The sequence below is a fragment of the Nymphaea colorata genome, chromosome 2 (assembly GCF_008831285.2).
Source record: "Nymphaea colorata isolate Beijing-Zhang1983 chromosome 2, ASM883128v2, whole genome shotgun sequence".
Lineage (NCBI taxonomy): Eukaryota > Viridiplantae > Streptophyta > Magnoliopsida > Nymphaeales > Nymphaeaceae > Nymphaea > Nymphaea colorata.
The window spans coordinates 8,137,564-8,165,028 of record NC_045139.1 but is presented as its reverse complement, the minus strand read 5'-3'; the positions used below and the strand labels follow the sequence as shown (position 1 = coordinate 8,165,028).

The window sequence follows — 27,465 nt, the reverse complement described above, 5'->3', positions numbered from 1 at the left end:
AATGGATCAACTGTAACGGTTGTGTATAAATCTGCGGACTGTACTTGTACGTATAAAGTGCTTGTTGAATTTCCCAAGCGATTCACGCAAAGGCTCCGTTGACAATTAATTCTACCGCAACTTAAGCTTTCAACAATATGCCAGACCAAAAACAATCATTGGGAGGCCGGATGAGTACTATGTGCAATTTGGGGATTATCAAACAGCAGAGGGAAATGATCTGTCGGAAGAGTTGGATCACCATGAGCCCATATGCACAGAATCAACATCGCAAACTTCCACAAACAGCTAGTTGCACAACCATTTTTACATTTGCAGTTACAAATTGTCAAAAATGATGACTTAGGTGAAGCAAAAGGCATTTAATTACTAAGAGCATGATACAGTAATTAGGGTTTACAATGCATATCAAAAATACATTTGCGTAGGTGAAATTCCATATTTGTTTCTCCCCTTTCAGTATTGGTTGGAGTTGCCACATTAGAACACTTGGAGAGTATCCATCATGAATCTTTTAATGCCGTTCAACACTGCATGCCCAACACTGCATCTTGCACAAACACCTTTTAGCAACGCCTGCAACAGCCAAAGCCCCCTGGAGTTCACATCACCTATGCCGACGAACAGGTGATACTGATCTTGAATTCCTGTTCCTGCATAAAGCAAAGCACTGCTAGTAATAAGGCTCAGGATAGTGAATTAAACTGAAGCCGCTGTGCTGTGGTTCACCTCCAATGTTATTGATAAGCACCTGAAAGCTTGAGCATGAAGAAAGTAGCTGCTTACCTAGTATCATGAGAAGAATAGGGAGAATGCTTGCGTTGGGAATGCCTGGAATTTGGAGACCGCGAAACTTGTCTAGAATGAAAAATCATCACTGATCAAGTAAGTTTAAAGTATTTAATCCTATACAGTTTTAGAATATTGCAGAGAGGCACCCCAAGCCTCAACTATGTTGAATTCCTGCCTATATGTGACATGCTGGAGATAATTAACGGGTTGAGTTGATAAGGACGTAAGACAAATTGGATGAAAGTAAAATACTTTGCATATAACTAACTATATGAGGCAGCAGAAAACAATCTGAGAAAGCAAAGTTTAATAGTAAAAGGCCTGCATGTTCAAAGTTCATTGAAAATTATTGATGCATGCCAGTAAACAGTATCAAGAAATTCCAAGTTGGACCCAAAGAAACTAGTAAACTGATGACTGACGGATACAAAAGTATGAAAATTCTACCCTCACCATAGGCAGCCATTCAATCTATCACCATATAAGCAAAACCAAAAGGAAAAAAAAAAGCGAGTTTTCATCTTTTCTGTGAATGTGATCCACTATATAGGAGCACACGAAGTTGTAGTTTAGAAGCCACTATATCATCACAAGGACTAAAGAACTGGCCAAGGTGGTCGTCCCACATACTACAATTGCAGTCTTCTGCAAAAAGTCCATGGAATGCCCCTTGACTCCAGGCGATCCATGGGCTTTGCCTTGTGGTAACATGGAAACTTGAATTAGGGATAAGAGTCAAATATAGACATTCTGAGATGACATGAGCCAGGCATTGGTCAAGCATTTCAGCAGTTGCTCAGAAACGGAAAAATCAAACTTTAAGCAGAATGAAGCCTAGTTATCCTTCAAATCTTAAATCTAAGAATCAAATGCCTTCAAACAGAAAACTGAATCCTGAATCAACACTCAAAAACATTAATTCGATGGAGATCTTATTCCTCTAATTACAGCATTTGCATAAACTTGGCACAACAACTAACAACTGTTTCCAATATTTACTGACACCTACCTAACACTGAAAACCAAAATAGTCCAAGTTTACCAATCACACATGGGAAAAAAAAATCAAAAAAATCATAAATTACAGTTGGACTCAGAAAACATAAAGGAAACATGCTTCTAACCCATCTACACAAAAGCATCCTGATTCTTCTAATGATATAGTCTATCAAAGTTTACCTTAAAGGCTGAACTGATAACTACAGAATCTATGGAAAATTTCACGGACACCCACCACATTGTGCTCTAATTCATTTGCATCAGAAGTTGGGGATGTCTATAATCCCCTCTACGTACTTCAATTTGTGTTAATCAAATGAAATCTAAATTGATTCGGCAATCCTCTGCAATCCCAATGTTTATTACCTGTCTAAAAAGATGTTTCGCTCATATATACAAAAGCTAAAAAATGGAAACCCAGATATAGGATAAACCCAATACAGTTAAAAAGAAAACTATAAAACCAAACTCAAACACATTTTTCACTCCTATCACACGAGAGAAAAAAAAGACAAAAATCCTGAATTTAAGGTAATCAACAGCATCCATGGACTTTTAAAGGAAACTAGTTCCATTTTAAGAAACCAAGACTTTGGAATTTTCAGTGCTCGATTGACATTGTCCATGGTGCTGTGATACTCGATAAAGTATCGCATTTGAGAATACTCGATAAAGTATCACACTTGAGCTTTCAAGTGTCATATGTTACCATGGACTCATCATACATAATATCTCCAGCCTGTCCAACAAGATTCAATGTGTAAAAGTAGATAACATGTGTCCATGTTGGACATTGTAGATAAAACTGAGTGGACCTCCAGAACCCTGCTAATATATACCCATGACACTTAATGAAGTAGATGAACGAACAAGGCTGCATACTTTCATACTCTTATATATATATATATATATATATATATATATATATATATATATATATATAATGCACACATACAGGCTCACGAACAAGACAATTTTAACAATGCAAGAAAAAGTGATAAAGCACAAAAACAGAAATCATGGCAAGCAAGAAATAAGTACCTTTTTCTAGACCTGCTACGAGCAGGTGATGAGCTGCGTTTTCTTGTTCTTGTTCTCCTGCACGAAGTTGCAAAGGTTTAAAAAAATCATGAAGCATTAGATGAGCTGAAAAGAGGTCGTGTAACTAAGTTCATCCTTGCCTTGCGTCATCCGACGAATCGTAACTTGCACCGCTTCTATCACTGCTTGATGAGTCTACCCTGCTGCCTCTAGCTCGACTAGGATTTGAGGATGAATGATGCTTCTTGTGTGAATCTTTTTTCTCCCTGTGCCTTGACCTATCTTCCTTTTCTTCCGTTGGTCGTTCTCTTTTCCTAGTGCTATCAACTTTAACATTGGCCCCTCTGGATTTATTTACCAATTTATCATCGTCTTTGGAATTGATATGTTTAAAGCTTTTGCCTCCATCAGAATCTAATGATTTTCCTACTAGTTTAGCTCCTGTATCCTTCAGCTTATCCACTTTATTTCTTTCTTCAGGTTTTTCTTTGTGGATATTTCGGTTCTCCTGTGCCTTTCCAACATTGCTAGAACTGGATTCATGCTGGCCTCTCTTACTTTTGTCAGTTTCTAGCTCTCTCCGATCATGTCTGCTAACATTAGATCCCTTCCTGGAGTCATGTTCACCGCCGCTCAGTTTTTTTCTGCCAATCTTGTCAGCCAGTTCATCTGTAGAAGATTTTTCTCGAACAACTGGACTTGTGCAAGACTGTCCATCAGATTTTGCCTTATGCAGTGATGAACTTACTGCAACCTCATCTGTTTTACCTTTGTTTGCAGCATCAAATTGCCCTCCTCTTGTTCCAGAATGATCCACAAAAGTAGGAACATTTTCATTTTCAGACTTCAATGTGCTGGAAGAAAAGCCTGAAGAAACTCTGGGTGTGTCATCCACACTTTTATCACCTGATGTACCTCGAGAAACCGTTTTTGCAATAGCAGCATTACATTGAGTATCTGAAGTAGATAATCGTCCATTGGATACTCCACATTTATCAAGCGAATCTTCTGATTCTGCCTTAACAAAACCTTCTCCATTAGCAACACCATTATTTTGCATATTGCTCGGACCTGAGCTATCAACTTCATCATCATCTGATGCATAGTTTGCAAGACCAAGAACATTTCCACCAGGTGAGCCGGAAGAAGATTTTTTATCAGCTTCTGCTTCATTAGAGTTGTTATGCTTTACTGGCGCTAGAACTCTAGCAGATGATTTTGGCGTAGAAGATGCAGGAGTTGGTGGAGTTGATGAAGGCAGTTTGTTGCTTACTGGCACTATACAATAAGAGTGCATGTGATAAGCTGACTCAGAAAACACAACATACTTTTTGACTGGCAGATCGTAAAACAAGAGAAATTAGACTACACTCACTACTCACCCTCAACCACCAGATCATCTTCTTCCATAACTTTAGTTGCAATTTCGTCAAAAAGTTCATCAGTAACCTACTCAATCAAAAAATGCTACATGTCAGCAATGAAATGAAATAACAGAAAAAGGGAGCAGAACCAAGTATTTGCAACCTTCAAAAGTACTTCAGTTAGAATACGTTTTATCTCCTGGTTGAGTACAGCTGACCGTTCTGCTTCCACATCATCCTGTGCATATGCACCACCAGACATTCATCAGAATATTGAGTCAGCAAATTGGATCTGAGAATCAGAGCATATCAATAGAAATCACTCTTCCTTTTAAGATGAGTTGCAGCTTCTGCAATTTTTTTCCTGTTGTTGTTTCCTATATATATTTGTATAGAAAGAGAGAGAGAGACACCTCATCATTGTCATCTTCAGTCGACTTTGCAGAATCAATGCTTTTGCTGTCTTCTTGATCAACTTTTCTGAACACTTTTTCAGCACCATCAGCATCACTGGAATGAGCAGGAAGATCAAAGGATTGGTCCTGAACAGAACTGGATATAACAGCAGCCTTTTTCTTCATTATTTCTTCACGAAGCCAACTGGGCACTGAAGCCTGCATGTTACTGAAAATAAGAGGAAAAATGGCAAAGGGATAATATTTGTATCTGCAAAAGGAAAATCAGTACATTACCTTCTTTGGACGCTCTGAGATACTAAACGTCCCATTCACCTCAGCGGGAAAGGCAGCTGCCATTTGCAAAGGAGTTCCAGGACTTACACCAAAAGGTGAATTCATAGGGGGGATTGTAGGGCGAAAATTAGGTCCAGAAACCCCCCCAAGCACGGGGACAGGATGCACAGGAAGTGCATGAGGCACAAAAGAATTCTCCAGCTGTCAATATGGAAAAAGAATCCTATCTCATGTCTATGAACATGTTCATGTTTCATAATGTTATTGTTTGGTTTGCGTGTGTGTGTGTGTGTATGTGTGGGGAGAGAGAGAGAGTCAAGACCTGTGGACCAGGAGGTACAGGGGGAACTGTTGGAAAAGCAACCCCTGCAGCAACTGGAGATGTCCATGAGTGAATTGAAGCTGCAGGTGAAATCTGGTCGGAGCCTCCTACCAAGCCTGATGGAGCACTATGCCCATAACTAATTTGGTGCTGGTGCTGGTGCTCATGCTTGTGAAATGCAGATGGATGTTCATAATCCAAAGGCTGATCACTGACATCCTTCACAGGCATGGCTGACTCATTCCCATATATATAGCTAGGAGATTGTATCGAAGACAGCACAGCAGCTACAGGTGGCACTGGTTGTGAATAAAGTTCACCACCAGAAGATACAGGAGGTAGAGATGATGACTGATGTGACCCACTTCCATGCCCAGCTTCATTGTTACCTGCTACTGGAGGGCAAAGTTAAAAAAAAAAAGTGTGTGTACCACTGGGAACACCCAAGCATAATCCCATTAACACCATTCTTTAAAGAAACCTTCTTCAACATAATACCAACATCAACGAAGGAATACATCATGGCATTCATGAGAAAAGGTCTGGAAAGAAAAAGGAGACTGTGCAAACTGGTGTCTCAAAATAGATAACCATCTGGACACAGCTTGATTATAAACCAAGGAGATCATTTTCTATACCAGCATACCTGCAAACAATTTCAAATAGCATTCAGGACATGTCAAAAGAGTTTTGGTTCTTCCTTCACTCTGAGTGTTAGTAACCCAAGCCAATGTAGATAGTTCTACCAGATAATCCATCAAAAGATGATCAAATCATCAGCAAATCAATTCATGGGACAATTTTCCTCGAATTCCTGATGCAATTGTGCATCTGAACATAAAAAATTTGGAACAGCAGCTTCACTTGTGGTAGCCCATAGAGCTGCCTCTGATTTAAGACGGCTTCTCTTGAGTTTACAATTATCACTCGGTCCATAACGCACCAGACTCATTTGGCAATGTTGCTTGTGGTCAATAATTTCAAGTTATAATTTGAAGTTTTAAACTCATGAACAAACATAAAAATACACACTGTTTATTTGTATTACATAATAAAATTACCAGAAGAAGAAAACTTGAACTGTCTCAACTCTCCCAACTTTCCCATTTTTTTTTCAGGTCAGTTGACTGCTGATATAACACAACACAGAGTGAACTTGATAGCACAAGCTTCTTTGTTTTTCCTTAGAATCACTAATTGTTCTCAACAGAAATCCAGAATCAACAGCCTGAATTACTCTTTCATAAACTCATGAACCCTTCAAACATTCCAGAAACATTTAGCATCTACTTTTTGCTTGCTCGTTGCCATGCCCCTTCATCACTGGATGTCTCTTATCAATTAAGAAGAATTGTTTTTATTTTTCATTTACATTGCTATACTTAGACAGACAAGAGTCCCCACAGCCACAGAGTCCTCATCAATTTGATTGTTGAACGATGATTTAACCATCAAAGAAGCATCAAAATATGTTACACAACCTCCACAAACAGACATTTGCATGACTGATCCACCATGTCCATGAAAGAGTGCAAAATTTGTATGGCTGAATACTCTGCATCCTCATGAATGTAGCAATCATTCTTTAGAAACATAGGAACAGTTGAAGCAAATAAATCATCATTGGCACTCCGCATGCAAAACATGGTAGTGGTCAAGAACTGTAGCAAGATTGAAATTGGACGGAAGCTCCTTGTTTGCTTGTGACAGAGAGCTCTCCATTCCAGTGCCAGCTTGCGCATACATGCAGATTAGGGAAACAAGTTTCCTCGAGATATATGACACCATTTAAACTAGCTTTTTCATTACACGGAAATGTTTATACAGTGCTCGTGACATGGCATATTTAGACACAAAAACAAATAAAAAAGTAGACGTTAATATGAGATGAATCTGAATATTAGCTTCAAATTCAACTATCAAAAAACTCCCAAATCAAAATATTTCTTTGGATCTGCAAATATCAAAAAGAAACGCAAAACCTGAAAAAAAGTGTGGACAATGGAACAACAAACCCATCAAATTTCCAGAATCCTACAAAGAAGACAAGTCCAGCAATATATAATATAATAAGAGAAGCAGTAGAGGACATCACTAAACATGAAAAGCATCATTTACAGGAATATAAAATAGAAAATAGCAGACTAATTTCTAAGGACTAAGGACAACGAAAATGAATCTAAAAAATACTGATTAAAAAGGACAAAATGATAAGCTAATAACCAAAGCATCTGGTATTAATGTTAACATCATAACCATAATCCCATCTTGATGCGAGGAACATAACAGATATCCTTCAAAGTCCACAACGGTTTAATATGTAAAACATGAATTTAGGAAGAGAAACCTGCAAATGAAGACTACGAAGAAATTTTACATGGAGAAATCAGAAGGACTAACAGTTTAGCATAAAAACTGCTTACTGACCAGCAGATTAAGGCCATTAACAGACAATGACTACCTGAAACTAACTAAAATACAGTGTAAAAGGATTCCAGAATCTAAGACATAGCATACTGAAGCCATCAAAAGTGCATAAAATGTCTCAAATAAACAATGTGAATAACAAAAAAGATACTTCCTCTTCATCAGTGATCAGAACATTGCTAGTTAAATGACTATCAAAATTTAAGTGAAATATTACCTGGAACAGAAGAATAACTAGAAGGTAATTCCTGTTGATAAACTGATGAGCTTGAAAGAATACTTCCTTCAGGAGCTGCAGATAGCAATTTTGCATCTGCAGCAAAAGTTCCATCTTTTGCAGTGTAAGAAGGATGACCATCATGAGGATAAGTTAATGGTTCAGGACCAAATGATGTGGCCAGTTGGTATTGGCTAGAAGATCTGCTGTGATCTGTCAAAGAAGCTGGAAAAGATTGGTGGCTTAGAGCAGGTACAGGAGACTGTTGAGTATCAGAACCATGAGGCCCAACAGTATGTTGGTATTCATGATAACCAGGGCTTTGCTCCTCCTTTCTTCCAACAGAACTAAAGGTTTGTTGGGTTTCCATGGCAGCTTTAGCGGCAGCCCATGCCCTAGCCCTAGCAGCCCAATCTTGCTCATTGTAGTGAGAAATGTTGTGATCTGTAACAGATAGATTAAATTTTGAACAGATACAGAAGCATGTAAAACAGACACCTAACTATGTTACGACTGAAAGTGAGTCAACCAGCAAAAATCAAATTAAAAGCACTCTCTGTTTCACAAAGCACACAAGAGGGTCTCAGTTGGACTAAGTTGCCCAACAAGCACAAGCACCTAAACAAAACATTAAGACTCGTTGTGGCATTGATCACACATGCAACTATGTGCACATGTGCATGTACAAAATTATCTTTCTATGAGTCATAAAATTAGTTGTGAAAACTTCATGTGTCTGAGGCAGCAGTGGCATCTCCCTTCTGATTTTAATGAATTGCCTGGCTCACACTGCATTATTTTATTTTATGTTTTTGAACGTTTCTAATGTGCTTGAATATTGCACCTAAAAATATGACTTCATCAACAAAATAATGTTCTGTTACTCTAAGTTACATTACATGATTGTCATGCATTCAATAGGACACTTAAAGTCAAAAGTCACGGATGTAGCAGTAGCAAGGTTTTTTGGTCTGGTCAGAAGATCCCTCCAGAGATCCTCGCTTTTCTTGTGTCAGTTTATATATCCTGGAATGCAAACAAATAAGAGAGGGTAGGCTCATTAAGAAAGAGATATGGGACTGGCCCATAAGTATAAATAATTTAATTGAGTGTGAGAGCCAAATGAATTGAATGATTCATGTTGAGTTTGGGAAGAGATCGTGGAAGTTATGGAATTGATGGGGAGATAACCTACTTTCATCAAGTGACTTTTTAAATAATCAAAAGCAGAGAATTTTGAGTACTATTTGCAATTCAGAAGAACTATGTGGCAGAGCCATTGACCAACTTGAAAAAGGACGGGCTCGCTTATGGAACCCATGAATCTTATTTTAATAAAATAATTCATCACGGGTAGTGCAAGATACCCACTTGAGGAAATTATATTATTTATATATATGACAAAGAGTGGGAAAAAACAGGAAGATATATATGTATGATATTAATATTTATTATACTACATCTTACACTGTCGAATTGTTAAAAAAGGGGGGGAATTCCCAATTTTTCCTAAGAACCCCCTTTTCCCTAAGGGTCCCAGATAAGGTAAGCCTAGGAGAGCCACAGACTCCAACTATTGTTCATGTACGATCCATCCTAGATCTGACCAACTACCCATCCTACCTCCTCTACTTTTAGTGACCATATTGAGATAAATTCTTGAACAAGCAACATCATGGCTTATTATACTTTTAAGACAAATTACTAAAATTCCCTTTTTCTCTATATTTTCAAGAATTTTTTCACATTTCACTGTCTCATTCATCCCATTCTCATCCAGATTTCTCAACATTTTTTCAAAAGAAAAAGAAATCAAAAGTTCTTGATTCTGGCAGGCTTCCTTGCAAAAGACAACACAAGAATGATATGTGAGAAAACAACCAAGAGATTTGTCATGTTAAAATTTGAAAAAGTTGTTGCACATCAATGAATAAATAGAGCTTTTGACAAATTATAAAGAATAAGAGGTCAATATAAATGCACCTGCCAGTGGAAAAGATGGATGGCCCAACCAATATTTTCAGTTATAGTTTAGAGTATAGAAGAAGTACCTACTCCCAACATCAAACTAATTCATGTGAATCAGACTAAGCAAAGCAACAGTTTCAAAAGTCATGTACTTGATCCATATTTCCTTGTTTTGCAATTATATGAAGATTTATGTATTACAGGATTAAGATGCATACAACCATACTGACTTCAAGAAAGATTCTTACCAACATGCTTTGAAAGCATCCCTAACCATTCACCATAATAACCAATCTCAGTAACGCACCCCAAGTAATTCATAATAACAACCAATCTTAGAAAGAGTGAAGCAAATGTACCTGGATATTGGTTTTGTGGCCAACTAGAATTGCTCCACGGCTGCAAGTATTTATAAGTTAAATGTAAGTTCTTGGGAATATTGACATCTTAGATAACACAAACATCAAGGTCATTTTGTCTAGATGTTAGCAGCTAAGAAAACAATGATAAGATAAAATAGAAACCAACCACTTCCGTATATAAGTGGGAGTGCTATGAAACAATCTTAGGATCAAAAATAATTTAGACGTCATATAGCATATCTTTTTAGCAGAAAATTATGACACTAAAAACCCAAGCAATCCATAAGTTGCAGTAGATGATATACCAAACAAAAATCATAATTTAATATTTTCACAAAATAAGTTATGTCATATGCTTGTAGCAACTTAAGTCATCCGCAACATTACTGCATAACAAAAGGATAAGCTTCAATCATCCAACCATCAGCAAATGTAAATAGAACTACAATTTATCTTCCCTAACAACAATGATACAATTGATGCACAAGGTATGTTGGATACAAGGCATTCACGCTATTAGACATAATACTATCAAGATACCTTTGATCCATACGTGGTACTATCAAGAGGCAGTTCAAATTGAACTAAAACTTGCTCACTACTGTACCATTTTTACGATATTGCAGTCCAGATACCAACAATCTTGTGTGCCATGAACATTAATTTTCTTAAAGAGGGACCAAGAAGAATGACTGCACCTTGCTTTTTGCAAATAGCTCTTCTCTCAAGATATTTCAACCAAAGCATTTGACAATGCAACCAAACAAATACTATTCTGACTCAATTTTCTCTATCATCATTTTTTAGGAGAAAAGAGTATAGAAATTTATACAGACCTGTTTATGTTAAACATGATTGAAAAGTAATGCTTTCCACAAAAATTGGTTCAACTATATTGAACTATAAGCATATAAACAAGGAGAAGATCTCCGAAAGAAGATGTCATTATCGTGTTCTGTGAAGGACTATGTCCAGTGAGTGGATGGTGGTACCAATTACGGTAAACTATTTTCATGTGAAAAACACATAACTTTCTGTGTATGGGAGCAATTAACAAGAAAACATTAAATGTGCAAAAGATTCACGCAGCGAGTCCCTTAAGCCAGAAAAAATCAGAGCATCATCTTCGAGAATGGAAAACAATGAACACAATGAAATAGAAGTAAAACCGGAAGGTGAACTACATAATCTGCAACGGCTACATATTTGTTACCTTTATACCACAAGTCGTGCAGCTATTATGCCTCGACACAATCATTTCACATAAAGAAGCATTGGATCAGGTGGACCAAGAACCACACAGCAAGAAATGAAGGAGGACCATCCAATCAAGTCACAATGATTGGCACAGTCTATAAACACAGCCTAACGAGAATGTAGAGGAAGGCATCAAACAAACGTTGGCACTTGGCACGTGGAAGAAGGAACACAAATTCTAGCGTGCCCCAGAAAAGACTGTGCAATTCATCAGGTGGAACATCAAAAATAGCTCGATCCAATCAAACAAACAAGGAAGACAAAAGACGCCGAAAGAAGAGCATTGACATCATCAATATTGAAAAGAAAAAAAAAAGGCGCATGATTCAGCCATGGCACTGCAATCTAACAAGCGAAAAGGTTATCACCTGATCCGGTTGACCATACATTTGAGTAACCTGGGGATGCGGCAAGGGCCGAGAAGGCGGAGGCGGGTAGTGGTGCGGCGGAGGCGGGTACGAGCCGATACCGTAGTGGGACGGCCCCGGCGGTGGAGGAGGCGGATGAGGGTGCGCAAACTGCATCTGCGGGTGGTCAGGAGGCGGAACCCATTGGGGCTGGGGAGGTTGCGGAAGCTGCTGCTGCTGATGGTGAAGATAATGATGATAGGGAGGAGGAGGAGGAGGGTGAGACGGATGATACTGGAACTGGGGGGAGTTCCAAGGTCCCTGAGGCGGTGGAGGAGGAGGAGGATGCTGCTCCATGGGTCTCATGTGCCTCTGCGTCTGATGATGGAGGCTGCTGCCGTCCATTGGCTTCTCTCTGCCAGACCTACTGCGATGTGGCGGTGTCCCTTGTGCCCTAGAAATCTTCAGATATGAATTAGGAATCCCTCTCGCTCGTTTGGCTTATGATGGGGATGGATTGGGCAGACGGAAAGGAGAACCGGAGGGAGGAAAGAGAGGATGATTTCGGAGAGGGGTTTTAGGAGAAGGGCCTAAATTGCTACTTCTTGCATGCACGATTCCAAACGTTGATGGAGAAGTTGTGACTGTCAAACCCCATGTGGAAGCGCTAGCTTTCGTTTATAACGATGTCAAGCATCCCCGATTCGAGTCGCATGTAATTCACTTATTATATATGCAATATGAAAGTAGTTTGAAATTCGCTTGTATGTGTTTTTAATAAGATCGGTTGCAAGTTCAGTATTATAACATCTTTACAGTTCTCTTGATTCGTCGCACCGAAGACAATTAAACACAATTCAAGAAAGTTCATATAAGAATTCAAATGAAGAGAGTGAAGGAAAATGAAGTCGGTTTTGTTGAAGGAAAATGAAGTCGGTTTTGTTCACTAGGTTCTATGATGTGAGTGCATTTTTGAAGCACTACTAAGGGCAATCAAACTTGTCTTTAGTAAGTTTCATTTTAATTGAGTTAATGTACTTATGATAGTTCAATCTAAAAGATTATGATCCAAGGCAACAAAATGGTTGAGGTGCACTCTATCACTTCATGCATAGATCTATAAAGATACCAAAAGTCTTTATTAAATTTAGATTTGGGATTACTATTTGATCCACTTGGGTGCAAAACCATTAGATATTCACCCTTGGTATATGTGGGATTCAAACTTGGGGATGAAAAGGTTGGACCTCTACAACTATTTCATGGGCTAACAATATATACTATCAGATTGATCTAACAAGGAAAAGGACACCTTAAATTTTGGTTTATTTTAGAGATGAAATTGTACAAAGATTTGCAAAAGGGCTATTTGAAGCATCTCTTAAGCTTTTCAAACTCTTTTAAATTTCGAGATGATCATATGAATGGTAAAGTTCAAACTTTTTTTTATTACATAAGAGCGGTTTAGAACCGCATTAACTAACTATAGCATGATGTTGAGCTACACCAATCAGATCCTCCTCAACCAATCGATGCAAAAAACCAGGTGGATTGGTAAGAATGGTCACTCCAAAAGATCATTGAAAGACTAATGAGGCAAGAAAATCGACACACATATATAAGACACACTCTCAATCATGTCTCAACATTTTTTGACACTGCTTCACTATCTGAAATAAAGGATCACGAGGCTACAGGTCTTTTAAAACCTTGTTCACAGCTAATAAGGAATCTGATTCAACAATAAGTTCAGCCTTAGTTATATGACCATAACTCGCACGACAAGTGAAGCCAAATAACCATTCTCCATTATCATTGTGAAATAAACCACCAGTCGCTAAGTTTTATGGATTTGTTATAGCAGCCGCATCAACATTCAACTTAATAAAACCCAAGTGATGTGACATCCATGCAATAAAGGTTTGAACTTTTCGTTGGGATAATCGAAGTTGGGCCATATGGTTTTTAGACTCTCCAATAGAAGCAGCTATGTGAAATAAAATATCATCGAGTCAAGAAAAACTTGTTTCAAATACAACTCGATTTCACCACTGCCAAATATGTCAACAAGCGAAGCAAAAGAAAATAGACCAAGAAATCATATTGTTAACCAAAAGGCAATGCCTAGAAATATTATTCCTCAACCAAACCTCCAAAGTGACCGTATTAAACTCTTATAATTTAGCCCCATGAAAATAGCCAACTCATATAACTTGAGAAGAACTACAATCTCAGAAGACATGCAGAGTATTTTCCTCAAGAGCACCACACCGAGGACAAACTGCGGTAGTCAAAATATTTTGATGTACACAAGCAGATCTAGTAAGAAGATGATTATGAAATAATAACCAAATAAAGAACTTAACCCGATGGGGAATATCTAGTTTCTACAATTTAAACCAGAATTCATGTGTGTGAACACCAACAATAAGCAATTGATAAGCAGAAGAAACAAAAAAGTTGCCATCAGTTGAAGCATGCCAAAAATTTCTATCTTGCTCATCTTGTTGAAGCTGCACAAATGAAAGTTGTTCCCTAATATCAGCCGGCAAAAGCACTAACAACTGTTCACTCCAATTGTTGTTACAAATATAATCATTAACATGTTTAGTATGCTCCTCATCAGACAAATTAACATTACAGCGCTCAAGTAAGGACTTATCCCCAAGCCATTTACCTTTCCAAAACAAAGTTGTTGATCCATCACCTACAATTCGTGCACAACCTTGATGAACAAGAGATTTGGTTGAGATTATACTCTGTCAAGTGTGAGAAGCATTATGTGTTATACGAGCTTGAAGAAAAAAACATTGTTTCAAATACTTGGATGTCAAAACTCGAGCCCATAGACCTTCATCCTCATCTTCTAATTTCCACCTTAGCTTGGCAAGCAAAGCTTTGTTCATATTAGCAGACTTACGAATACCAAGCCCTCCTTTATCTTTTGCACGACACACAGTGTCCCAATTCAACAAATGAACTCTCCTTTTCTCAGCCGTTGATCCCCAAAGAAAATTTCTATTCAAACTATCAATTTCTTTAGTAACAGAAATTGGCAATTTAATAGTTTGCATAGTATAATCTGTAATGAAACTAGTCACAGATTGTACTAAGGTGGCACATCCAGCTAAAAAGAGTTGGGAAGACTTTCAAGAAGACAATCGCTTGCGAACCTTGTCAAGAAGTTGAGTATAAATATTTCTATTAACACGATTAGTATGTAGTGGCACCCTAGATAACGGCCAAGATCAATGCAGTGATGCATACTGGAACTCCCTTGAATACTTTGAACAACATCTTCATGAACATTAGTGGAAGTATAAAATAGAGATTTAGATAAATTCACCTTCTGTTCAGAAAAGAAGCAAAATTTATTAAGATAGTCCATCATAGTCTTATATTGCTCAACTATAGTCTCACCTATAAGAATCAAATCATCAGCAAAGAATATATGTGACAAACAGGGACCATCATCATAGCCTTTGGTACATCTTTCCTAACTATGCTCTAATACTCGTATAAGAACGACTACATTGTCAACTAAACCAGGTGAATTATTGTTAAGAGCCAATTTGATATATCCATCAAATTGTCTTGTTAAGAAAGGTGTGAAACGATCTTTACTAGTAGAGTTATTGATCATTGAGTCTTCCATTGAAAAGTGTTGGACTTCATTCTTGATCTTATTGTTGGTTCATTTGCCTATCATGTGCCATGGTTGAACATAGGCTGAATTGTTGTCACCCTCTTGAAGTCATCTAATGTTGGATTTGTGATGCCACATATATTTTTCCTTTGCTTAATCCTTATCTGCTTAGTTTCCTTTTCTTTTTACCATGGTTTGATTGCTTCCTTCCCCCACAACCCCTTGCACTTGATCCAAGTTTTTTTTTTTTAATATGATCTTCTTCTAAATAAACAAAATTTAGATTTATTCCAAGTACCAAGATGTGTTCTGATCGTTTAAAACTTTTTAAAGAATATTAACTACGGATACCTTTGTTTCCCAATAATGCTCCAATACTTGATGCTTCAGTGAGATTGATCACTAACTTCAGTGAAATGATGCTTTAAAATAAAATTGTTAAAAACAAATATTATTTTCACACAAGGAAGAAGGATCTCTAATTCTATTCGCTTGGTTGCACACTAGAGCTTGAGCATTCAAGCTATATCTAGACAGTAGAATCTAATCTCCTAATCTCAATTGCGAGTAGAGGAGGTAAACAAACTTTAAAGATAGAGAATACCAACTTGAAAGCATTATCACTAAACTATACAACAATCCAATAGGGGTGTATATATGAATCATTGTAACCTTATAAATAAATGAACATGTCATACAACATATCAACATATAATATCTTTGACATGGTCCATGTCTGCAATAATTGAAGAAGCAGCTTGATGACTTTGAACAGCTTCAAGCATCTTGTGAAATAATATATAACATAAAATCAATCTAATTCATACTTTTTCATGTCACCCAACTCTAGCTCTATAATGGTAAGCACTCGGGGGATATACTAAAGTCTAGATGGTTTCCCGCAAAGGATGTTATTTTAGAACTCCGAGGTCTAATTCCTTTGTTCTGGAGCTGAAAATTTCAAATTATAAGTAGGCATGCTTAGTTAACCTAGTGGGCATGAAGCTATTGGTTAAAGAAGAAAGTAACGATGATAGACAAGTTAAAAGAAGTAGATGACTATGGGTTGGTGGAAGGGTTTTAACCACTCCTTTCCAAAAATCAAATAATTTGAAGAAGTATGTGAAATAGGAATGAAGCACTCAATTAGAGAAGCAATGAGTGAGCAAAATGGCTAATGGAAGAGAGGACAATGGGGATTAGAAAGATGTCAGGAGGAAATTAGCATTGGTTTCTCTTAGGGCCTGTTTGGCAAATGGAACAATTACAAATCATTTCATGAATTTACTCCAAAAATTGAGGTAGATTCATAAAGAACTTTTTAAAGTGTTTCATGAATGTTATTCAATCTTTGGGTCATATTCATAGAATAGTTACATATTGTTTCCTTTGCCAAATAGGCCCTTGATTATTAGTGCCACATTTTTAAGGTCCGAACAAATATTTGCTAATTAGTACTTGCTATTTTCAATGGCATTCCTTTCGCTTTTCTCTAACACGTTTTTTCTGTAATGCCTTTTTCATATTAGTATTTAGTAATAGTGGTCTTCTCTGACGCTTGCATGTTTAGTAGTGATCGCATTAGTGGCACACCTTTCATTTTGTACTGCCGCTTCTTGGATGTTTACTAACATTCTCTTGGACAAGTATACAGTCATATATATATATATATATATATATATATATATATATATATATATATATATATATCTATATATATGTATATATATATATTGTTCGGAATGCATGAACTTCTTCCCCTTTTCGCCTCTTGTCCAAATTATGAATGTCATCTAAGGTGCCTTAAATGGTTTTGTATTCAAGTTCTTTTGAACATGAAAACACTTCACCAGCTTTCATTTGATTTCCATTAAAAGTTCATACCACGCTATGTAGACTTAATTTTAAGGCCAGGATATAGCATTTATTTTTGCTCTCTTGTGCAATTGTACCTTTTCTATAGAAACTCTTGAATTAGAAGGCCTTAGTTTAGCTTATGTCCTTGACAATCTAAGTTAACTGAGCATTTTCTTTACATTTTCTTCAGTTTCAAAGTTTATGCAAGATAAGCATATTTTACCTAGCTACATGTTTTTGAAGATTAAGAACAAAAATTGGATGCATATAACCCAGTCAATAGGTGTAAGGAATGAGTCGAGTCACCCGAGCTCGAGCTCGGCCTGGTTCAATCCAATTTGAGCTCAAGCATATGATAAAAGACTCAAGTTCAAACTGATCAATATAGAATGAGCAAGCTTGAGTTGCCTCATGCGCGCTCTGATAATATCAACTAGGCTCATGCAAAAATTTACATATATAATTTTAGAATCAGCTTGGGTCAAGCTTAGTCAACCTACAATTGAGCTCATTGAGCGGAGCTCCAGCTGCAAAACTCAAACACAATGAGAGGAAAACAATGCGTTTAATTCAATAACCACACAGTTTGTTTCTTTTTCATTCAGTTCATTGTCATTGTCTTTATCAATTCATTGTGGTAAACTTAAAAGAAGAAACAATTACAATTCCAAACCATCGTAGTATTATGTCAATATTTAGTCTATGGTCAATATCATGTTGCTATCTTGGCAACATGATGGAGGAAGCGATTTTTTGGGGTTAATTTTCCAACATAGATTTTGGCACCAAAACAAAAGAAAGTATCGTAGACTTTCATAGTTTTTTGGTCTTATTCGCAGGTTGGTCATACTTTCATACTTTCTTTTAACACTAATTTTCCTACAACTCTAGACAATATTTAAAAGTAATGACCTTAATTCTTTTGGATTCTAAAATTATTCTTACAGGTCAAATGAAGAACATTTTTGTTATCAAATATACATGCTTTTAAACATGCGAACACATTTGCATAAGTTTCTTTTCAAGGAAAAAAAAAGTTAAAAATATTTTCCATGATTTTGCTAAAAGAAATTCTCATTTACGAAGGGAACCTATATTATTGTCTGGTCGTCAAGGAACCAACCATGTTGTAGCTGTTTGTTGAACTAATACAAAAATATTATCTCCTTTTCATTTGGATTAAACTTAAACTGAAGACTTAACCAGTTATCTAAGAAGGCTACAAAACCATCCCTTGCGACTGACTTCTCAAATGAAATATGCTTTCTCTCTCATCCTCAACGGGGTTGGCGCAAAGGTTGGGGTAGGGTCCGATAGGCGGCTGGTTTCCATTTCGAATTCCTATGACACCAACTTTTTGTGTTGTAAAAGAATGACCGTTGGTGTGCAGACATGGCAAGGGTGGCATCCCAAGACACTAGAAACAAATTATATACCTTATGCGGATAAGGGGTAGAGTGGAGGCTTCTGTTTTTTCCCGGGCGGTGTGAAACACTGTTCACTCGAAAACAAGTTTTTTGTGCTCGGTGCCATCTTTGTTTCATAAGAATTGTCACGATTTGTGGTATTCATATGGTCTTTATTATCTCATTAAATTTATATTGGCCCCTTCTCAACATGATGAATACAACTTTACAATTTTGTATTTTTTTATTTTTGAAATAAATTTAAAAATAAATTCAAAAAATAAATAGTTGAGGCCATATATGCCAATATTCAATGACGCATATCGGACACACTGCACATTTTGTTGTGACCGTCGTAGGCAACTTGCTCATTCCGTGTCCACACTGTATATTTTATTGTCACCATTGTAACCCATTGTGTGACTCTTGAGATAAACAGGTAGGAATATGCGTAAACTCCATTGACCTATACAACAATTTTGGCTCTTCCCCAAGTCTATGCAAGCATAAGTCCTACAGTGTCTCTTATCCCAACGCTGTTTCCTTAGAATCCAAATTCCAAATAAAATAATAATAATAATAAATAATAATAATATAATATAAAAAGGACATTTGGCGTCGCCGCTAATTATGGTCATCAATGACGTTCTTAGATGGTGGCAGTATCAAAGCCTTTGTGTTCGATAACCTTGACGAATCTTAAAATTCTTTTTATGTAAACAAACACCATACTTTACTACTAAGTGAAAAAGAGAATTCAATATCCTCAGTGTATGGCCAAAACCTCCGGTTTGAAGTCGAAAAGAAGGGAGTATGGCCTTATATACACAGCTCTGAGATTCATCGAGGCTATCAGTCGTCCCTTAATTCTCTACGAACGATTTGCAAATCTCAGTTCATTTGCTCATCATATACCAAGAAAAAATTTTGAATTATCAATTAATCAACAATGAATTGCGTAGATTCCATTTTCTGAAAGTTTAAATTAGTAGTTGAATTTGGGTAGATTTGGGTTCAATTATATAGGACAGCCATACCAAACTGGAGTCACTACCTCATAGCCAACTGAAAATTTGTTTAATTAGTGCCCCATAAAAAAAAAAAAAAAAAAAAAAACTAGCTCTGCCCCTACAAATGACACTAATATGACCAATCAATTTGTTTAAGACAATTTTGGTAGGGGATATTTTGTTCATCTTTTTTGGTTGTTAACTCCCTGCGTCGAAAGAACGAACGAACTCATTCGACTTAACCGGTCGAACGGGCCGATTGCTTAACCCGGACCCGGCGCGTTATGATGTCGGGCCAGGCTGGGCATAATGGATTAAGGCCGACGCAAAAAATCTTGACCCAGACCCGGGCCGGGTACCGGGGACCTGGTAGCGGCCCGGCCCAGCGCCCAGACATATTAATGTATACTATATATTCCACTCATTCCCAGTTTCACCAAATGTCACAATTCTTGTAGCTAGGCAACAAGAAATCTATTCACTTATCCAAAGACTGGACCTACGAAGTTTGAGTTGAAGAATCTTGAGAATTTAGATTTCTCTTGGCACACCGCTAGCTTACCGATAAAAAACAAAAGAAAGGAACGATAGGTGACAGTCATTCAAGAATCAACTATTAAATGACTTTTGGAATATCCATATTGCTGATTAGAAGGGCATGTTTGAAGAACAAGGTTGTTCCAGTAACTTGATTTTCTATGCTATCTAAGGAGACGGCAAACCATATGAGATGAAAACATTTTATGGGAAATCTTTAAACGATTCATGTTTCAAATCGATTCCAATTGATGGTCATTTTCCAATTCTTCTTTGCATTTTATTTAATTGACTTATACGTTTCATGTGCTTTTGTAAATGCTTTTCATATGTTTTTTAGCTAATTCACAGCCAAATAAACACTCTCCTTCAAACGATGAGAAAAAATGTGGGAAAGGGTTTTCCATGGCTGACCTGAAGGTTCTAGACTTAATTTCTCAGAGCTGAGGAAAAGAGTCATCGCCTCCGGAATAACTCCAGAATAAAAAAAGAAAAAACGGAAAGGAGAATTTGGGAGAGCCCATAGCCAGCCAAGCCAGACACATTGACATTGGCAGCAGGGCTGCAGAATCTGTGTATCGTCCTTTTATTGACCGATACGTATCGAATCGGTTCTTGGCTGAGACAAAAATGGGCCGACTAAAAATGTTAACTTTAGATCTTTAAAAATTTTAAAGAACTGGCTTTCAATAACTGTCACAAATTCTCGAACTCATCCTTTTCTTTCTTCTTTGAAGTGCTTAGTCATCTTCGTCTGATTTTGTAAAGGAGAATTTGATAGACATAATTAAACTATAAGAACTGTGTTTGAGCAGAAAGGTCAGGACTGAATCTGTCAGTGGCAGCAACAACCAATGGTTGCAAACGCTTCTGAATTTGAGAAAACTCGGAAAACCGATTCAATTTGCTGACAATGATGGGTTGCAGGTTCGGATAAGAAACCAAACCTCCAGCCGACCGTTGGGCAGCGCCAGGATGATTGACTGGGACGTCCATCTCTCTCTCTCTCTCTCTCTCTCTACAGCTCGCTCTGTGGTCAAGGGGGAAGGATGGCCACCACCATGACATTTTAAGAACGCTCTCCGCCACTCGTTCTTCCCCACAAACCTGCTCGCAGCTAACACTTTCGAAGGCGAAGAATCTTATCTACCACTCCAAATATTTTTCTCTTTTTCATCCCAAATAATTCAGATTCCAGAATAAAGAGAGGGTGAAATTTTTCATAGAGAGCAGAAAGTCGTGACTCATAAACCATTAAAAATGAGCTATTAATGGAGATAAAATGGAGATTCAGACAAACAAAAACTGTAGCAGCTACTGCCCTCTGAATCTTCTCCTCTTCCTCCTCTTTCTGCCCCAAACCAACTTACGGATTCTTTTATGGAACAACTTCCATTCTTGATTTAGTACTTCCGTCTCCCTCACTCACCCAGTAACCGCTACCATCTCTCTTTCTCTCTCTCTCTCTCTCTCTCTCTCTCTCTCTCTCTCTCTCTCTCTCTCTCTCTCTCTCTCTCTCTGCGAATACTATTCTATTTGCTTAAGGAGATCTATCGTCAAAGTGAAAAGAGAAGGGATAATATGACTTTGCATCTGCTGTGTTTAAAAAATTCTGGTCTCCAACTGCACTTGTTCTGCTCAAAGAATGGCAGCGGTCTCCACAACCATCTGTGCTCCAAGAGCACTCCATTTCTTCATTCAACTGCCTTCTCCAGACGGTACATCAACTTCCAGAGGAACCCCAGAATCAGATACATCACCCTCACACCGAAATTCCTGCCCTCTGCCTCCTCTCTGGCTTCCTTCAGGGAAGAAGAAGGTCACGATGCCCCGGCCTCTGCTGTGCCCAGGCAGGAGGAGGAGACGCAAGGGATGGCGAGGGCTTTCAACGTGTCGTCCCGGACGGCGACGGCCGTTTCTGTGTGCATTTCCATGGCTGCCCTGAGCCTGCCCCTGGCGATGTCCTCACTTGGGCAGGGCATGGGGCTAAGGAACAAGGTTCTATCCTATGTCACTTTGCTGTCCGGGTTCTACATGGCGTGGAACATCGGCGCCAATGACGTAGCCAATGCAATGGGGACGTCGGTGGGATCGGGGGCGCTGAGCCTGCGGCAGGCGGTCCTGACGGCCGCAGTGCTCGAGTTCTCCGGTGCCTTCCTGATGGGAAGGCATGTTACCAGCACTATGCAGAAGGGGATCCTTATGTCCAGCGTCTTCCAGGGGAAGGAAAACCTTCTGTTCGCCGGATTGTTGTCTTGCTTAGCTGCCGCAGGCACCTGGTTGCAGGTACCATGTCTCTCCCCTTCATTCTTCTTGCAGTTTGTTTATTACTAGTTGCACACTTGGCTGTGTGGGTGGGCTTAAAGTCTTCAGAGTAAGCGATGTGGCGAAATTGGTAAACTGAGTTTTATATTTTCTTGATAAGGCCGAGGTAATCGGAAAATCTATGCATGACTGATCCGGCAAGTTCGAAAAAATGGTTGACGGCGAAGCAATGGAAAAACATTTGTGGATGAACAGAAAAGGGTGCTCCAAACAGTTCTACACTAGACAATTGTGGAGATCTTCGAGTCATGCCAAGTTTCCACGGAAATTGGGTCTAATTAATCAGAAAGTGAATGCTGCTTATAATCGTCATCTGTTAACAGTTTGGCATTATATGTGTAGCAAGGATGCTTTAACTCTCCGCTTTTACAGGTGACGAGAACTAAGTATTAAGTCGTTTAGGGCATGTTAGGAGGATGGAGTGTCTCAAAGATGTTCTTTTTGAGACGCTCCATCTCATGAGTACAGGATGTTGTTGCAGGATTTATGAGAATACATGGACGCTGATCACCATAGAAGGGTTGGTCCGGAAAATTTTGACTAGAAGGCAAGCAGCTATCTGACTTGACCGTTAGGTTCAAGAAGTAGTACATTTTTTTAACGACAACTTGCATTTCGTTGGTTGCTGAAAGCATCTCAGAACAGTTGGTAGTCCATGAGAGGCTTGATTGAAATATGAGTATGCATGTGATGCTGAAAGTAAAGTCGATCATGAAAAAAGAAGACACAATTTGCAAACATAGAGTTCGAAGCTGCCCCTTAATGTATACAAAGAAAAGTTTTCACTCGACGGCACTTCCTAACATACTCTCTTAGATTCCAGATAATTTTCCTCCATCAATTTAGCCAAATCTATGACAAGTTACTGGGACTTCCTCTCTTGTGCTTTCAGCCTCCTCTGTATCTTCTGGGTTTAATTGAGTATTTTCACGTGGCATATCATTTTATAGTTATTGAATCTCTCTTATGTTTAAGCCTTTAAGGTCTTCTGCATTTTAGCTGGTATACATCACAATATAACATTTAAATACATCTCAGGCAACCTATGATTTTCTGTGTGGTACAGGCAGGGTCCCTGCATTGTAAATCACGATAATAACTGAAGCAAAAATTTCTGGGGTTCTTTCGAACATTTTAGAATCTGTAGTGATATGATTTGTTGTTGCAGGAAGTGCACATCTTTAACAAAGTTTTATATATCTCTGAATAGCTCCACGGACCACATGCTAACTAAGACTGCTAAAATCTGCTCCACTTGCTGTAAGCCTCAGAAACATAAACTTGCATAATACTTTTAGAAGCACATTGTTTAGTTTTCTTCTCATGTTTGATTGTTTTCGTGGGCTTAAGCACAAAATTGTTTTCTAGGCTAAGTAGGTCCAAGACAACCTATAGTGTGTTTCTCTCTGTCCGTGGTCCGTTGTATTACTTACTCCTATTATATGACACAAGTAGCAAGTGCATGCCTTTCTTCTGAAAATGTGTTACAGTTTTCATGACTTTTGTTATGTTAGAATTTCTGAACTTTACAAATATCCAGGAAGCTCTAAGCATTTTCAAGAACCTGGAGTTTCTTGAGTTTCAACTGTCTTCTTCTCCTTTGGGTGGTGCCATCACATAAACTTAGATGGACAAATTTTTCTCAGATATCATGCCTCTACGACCAGCATTGTAGAAGGCTCTACACTTGAACATCCAAGGCCTATTTAAACATAATTATCTTGAAATAGAGGTCTGGGGCAGTCTTTCCAATTCTCTCTGTTGTATAAAATCTTATATGGATTCTCCAAAAATCCTTCTTATGATCCCTAGGAGTTTCAAGTAGCTAAGCATAGACTCCTTTTTTTCCCCTTACACCTATTGAGAATTTCCTTTTGGCTATACATTCTCTCTTTAAAATAATGATGACTGCAAAGTCATGAGTCAAAACTATTTAGTTTGCTTATTCTTTTATGAAATCCCTGGCAGAAAAGGCACGGAAATTATGTTATGGGAACTTACCAGGTATAGGACTGGAAGATTGCAAAGGCATCCTGAAGGGGGAAAGATATTGTATCGTCTAATTACAGGCATCTGAAAGAACATTGTACCACATAATGTTATAGCCCATTTGCTTGCAAAAGCAATATGTGACTAGAATCATAATTGTGTGCTACCATATGAGTATTTCGATGTTCATTGCTTATCTTTCTGTTTTATTTTGTATAAAAAATTGTAATCAATTCTTAAATAAACAAACAAACAGTATCAAGCTTCCTTGAAAAGTCCAAGTTACTGAAACTATTTCAGAATAAGTAGGTTATTCTGTTGCATGTTCCTTAACTCATATGCAGAAGACGAGAACCAGAAGAGAAACATGTAGCGAGATATCCTGCTGCTGTTTCAGTTAAGGATGAAAAAAGATGACTGGACATGTAAGAGAGTAATATAAACTATAAAGCATTTTTCAGCATGAATGAGGTCAGCTTGTATAGAACATTTTTGCATTCAATCCAAAAAGTGAGACCAATGAATATACAAATCAAGTTTACAAGGAGTTGTTGTGTAAATTGATGTAACTTTTCATGCACAGAGTTGATATTTTATTTTTCCCTTGGGACTTGTTTTCAGTGGCCATGAAAATATTTTGTTGCTTTTTCCCTCGTTAGGCTAATCAATAGATGTGCTTATTTCTGATCAGGTTGCTTCTTTCTATGGCTGGCCAGTGTCCACCACACACTGTATAGTAGGGGCAATGGTGGGATTTGGACTGGTCTATGGTGGAATTGGTGCAGTTTTCTGGACATCGCTAGCAAGGGTAGCTTCTTCGTGGGTGATCTCGCCTGTCATGGGAGCTGCAGTGTCCTTCATTGTCTACAAATGCATTCGGAGGGTAAATGTCTTTTAGAAAATCTCTTTCCTTTGGTAGCTTTGCATCAACTTCTTACTGAGCTTCCACATTGCTGTTTTAGTTTGTGTACAGTGCTCCAAACCCAGGCCAAGCAGCAGCAGCAGCTGCTCCAGTTGCAGTTCTTATTGGTGTCACTGGCATCTCCTTTGCTGCTTTCCCCCTTAGCAAGATTCCAGTTCTTGCATGCCTGCAGGCACTTGCGTGTGGCATAGTAGGTGCAGTTCTTGTAAGTAAAGTCATCCACAGACAACTTGGTCACCTTCTCTATTCTGATGGTGCACCGAAAGGCGAAACTAGAAGCCCTCAGAACGTAGGTTTCCTGTCCGATATTGCCGGTCCCACTGGCACTGAGCTGGAGATTGTCTATGGTGTCTTTGGCTACATGCAGGTTTTATCTGCTTGTTTCATGTCCTTTGCCCATGGAGCAAATGATGTGTCAAATGCTATTGGCCCATTGGCAGCTGCATTATCAATTCTCCATGGTGGCGCCTCTGATGCTGTAGTCATGATCCCAACTGATGTCATCGCTTGGGGTGGATTTGGTATAGTTGCTGGATTGTTGATATGGGGATACAGGGTAATTGCGACGATTGGTAAAAAGATAACAGAGTTGACTCCGACCAGAGGTTTTGCAGCAGAGTTTGCTGCTGCATCAGTGGTGTTGGTGGCATCAAAACTCGGCCTTCCAATATCTGCAACCCATACTCTCGTTGGGGCAGTCATGGGGGTCGGTTTTGCCAGGGGACTCAACAGTGTGAGGGCAGAGACTGTTCGAGAAATTGTTGCATCATGGGCAGTCACCATTCCTGTTGGTGCATTGTTATCAGTTTGTTATACTGCAATCCTAACAAGGCTACTATCATTCTCCTTGTAGATCAAGTGGTGTAATGTATTGGTTTCAGAGGATTCCTAAGCTCTAAGGTACAGGAGGACAGTTCTGTTTCAAAGTTTTCAGTTTTTTGTTTTGTTTGTTCAACATGTGATATTTTTCATGTTGTGACGGCTGGAATCTGGAGGATCAACTTGATCAAATGAATGGTCACTCGCTCAGAATTTCTAAACTATGGAACTGATATTTGATGATTCGATCAATATTTCTAAATGCAGAAGATGGTACATATAAATAGAAGAAGAGCTCTAGCAAAGCGCTTATCACCTGTCTGGGTAAACTGATAATCGTTTTTGTCCATGTGCACGTGTGATTCGAGCCAAACATTCTTTGCCATGACATGCAGTAATTTGTGCTTTTGTTGCCCAATTTTTTGTAAATCTTAATTAAACATTGAACTCATATGAACTCATGAACCAAATGAGACCTGTGATTTCAAGCTGATCATATGAGCTCATATGATTTTTATAAGCTAAATCAGACTCATGGCCTTGGCGTGAGTTCAATTTAATCTGTTTGAGTGCGCCTTATATTAGTCGGACAGGTTATGAGCCAAGCTTGAACAAACTATGTTCCTGACTTGGAGTTTGGCGTGTGAACGCTTCCGATCATATGGATATTATCATGCATCAAAACCAAGTACCATAGTATTTCATCAGTTTATTCAGAAGTATACTCTGGCAAAGCCTGGTGGTTGGCAATCAGTGATGTAATGAACATATGCCATCTTGGAGGCACTGGATAGCTCTCTCTCTCTCTCTCTCTCCCTCTGTGCAAATATATCTTCTTAACAGTTTCGTTATGTTGGTCTGTAAATTACATATAGGCTTGGCTGTGGATCTATCTAGGGGAATCTAGCGTTACCAAGCCCACTTCTTAAGTAAGACCACTTTAGATCAAGTGTGCCTGAATTTATCAGATGCCATTTCAAGTGTAACAATGAGCAGAACATATATTCAAACGTACTAATGATCCAGGTAATAAATGAATCCAATATAAACTTCTTACATCTTAAAGGGACTCATGCAGTCATTGGCCTACAATCTATCGAGTCTGATCTTAACCAAGATGATTCAGTTTTATGATATTTCATGCAGCATTAATCTAATCATAACCT

The 27,465-nt window shown here is 38.3% G+C and overlaps 2 protein-coding genes across 3 annotated transcripts; one reads left to right on the top strand and one right to left on the bottom strand.

Annotated features, from left to right (window-relative positions):
- Positions 1–253: 253 nt before the first annotated feature.
- Positions 254–12,457, bottom strand: LOC116248272 (uncharacterized). 2 transcript variants are annotated; one of them, XM_031620963.2, is made up of 12 exons: positions 11,810–12,457; positions 10,182–10,221; positions 7,855–8,298; positions 5,211–5,605; positions 4,889–5,089; positions 4,610–4,810; positions 4,360–4,434; positions 4,215–4,281; positions 2,973–4,110; positions 2,833–2,889; positions 787–858; positions 254–653 (listed from the first exon to the last, which is right to left on the bottom strand). In XM_031620963.2, the coding sequence occupies exons 1-12, from the start codon at positions 12,191–12,193 to the stop codon at positions 608–610; spliced, it is 3,120 nt and encodes a 1,039-aa protein (XP_031476823.1). In that variant the 5' UTR covers positions 12,194–12,457; the 3' UTR covers positions 254–607. The 2 variants fall into 2 exon arrangements, with proteins under 2 accessions (XP_031476823.1, XP_031476824.1); XM_031620964.2 differs by having other exon boundaries at positions 5,211–5,599.
- Positions 12,458–21,455: 8,998 nt separating this feature from the next.
- On the top strand, positions 21,456–26,616 carry LOC116249109 (inorganic phosphate transporter 2-1, chloroplastic). The gene is made up of 3 exons (XM_031622248.2): positions 21,456–22,530; positions 25,250–25,441; positions 25,521–26,616. The coding sequence occupies exons 1-3, from the start codon at positions 21,826–21,828 to the stop codon at positions 26,331–26,333; spliced, it is 1,710 nt and encodes a 569-aa protein (XP_031478108.1). The 5' UTR covers positions 21,456–21,825; the 3' UTR covers positions 26,334–26,616.
- Positions 26,617–27,465: the final 849 nt, after the last annotated feature.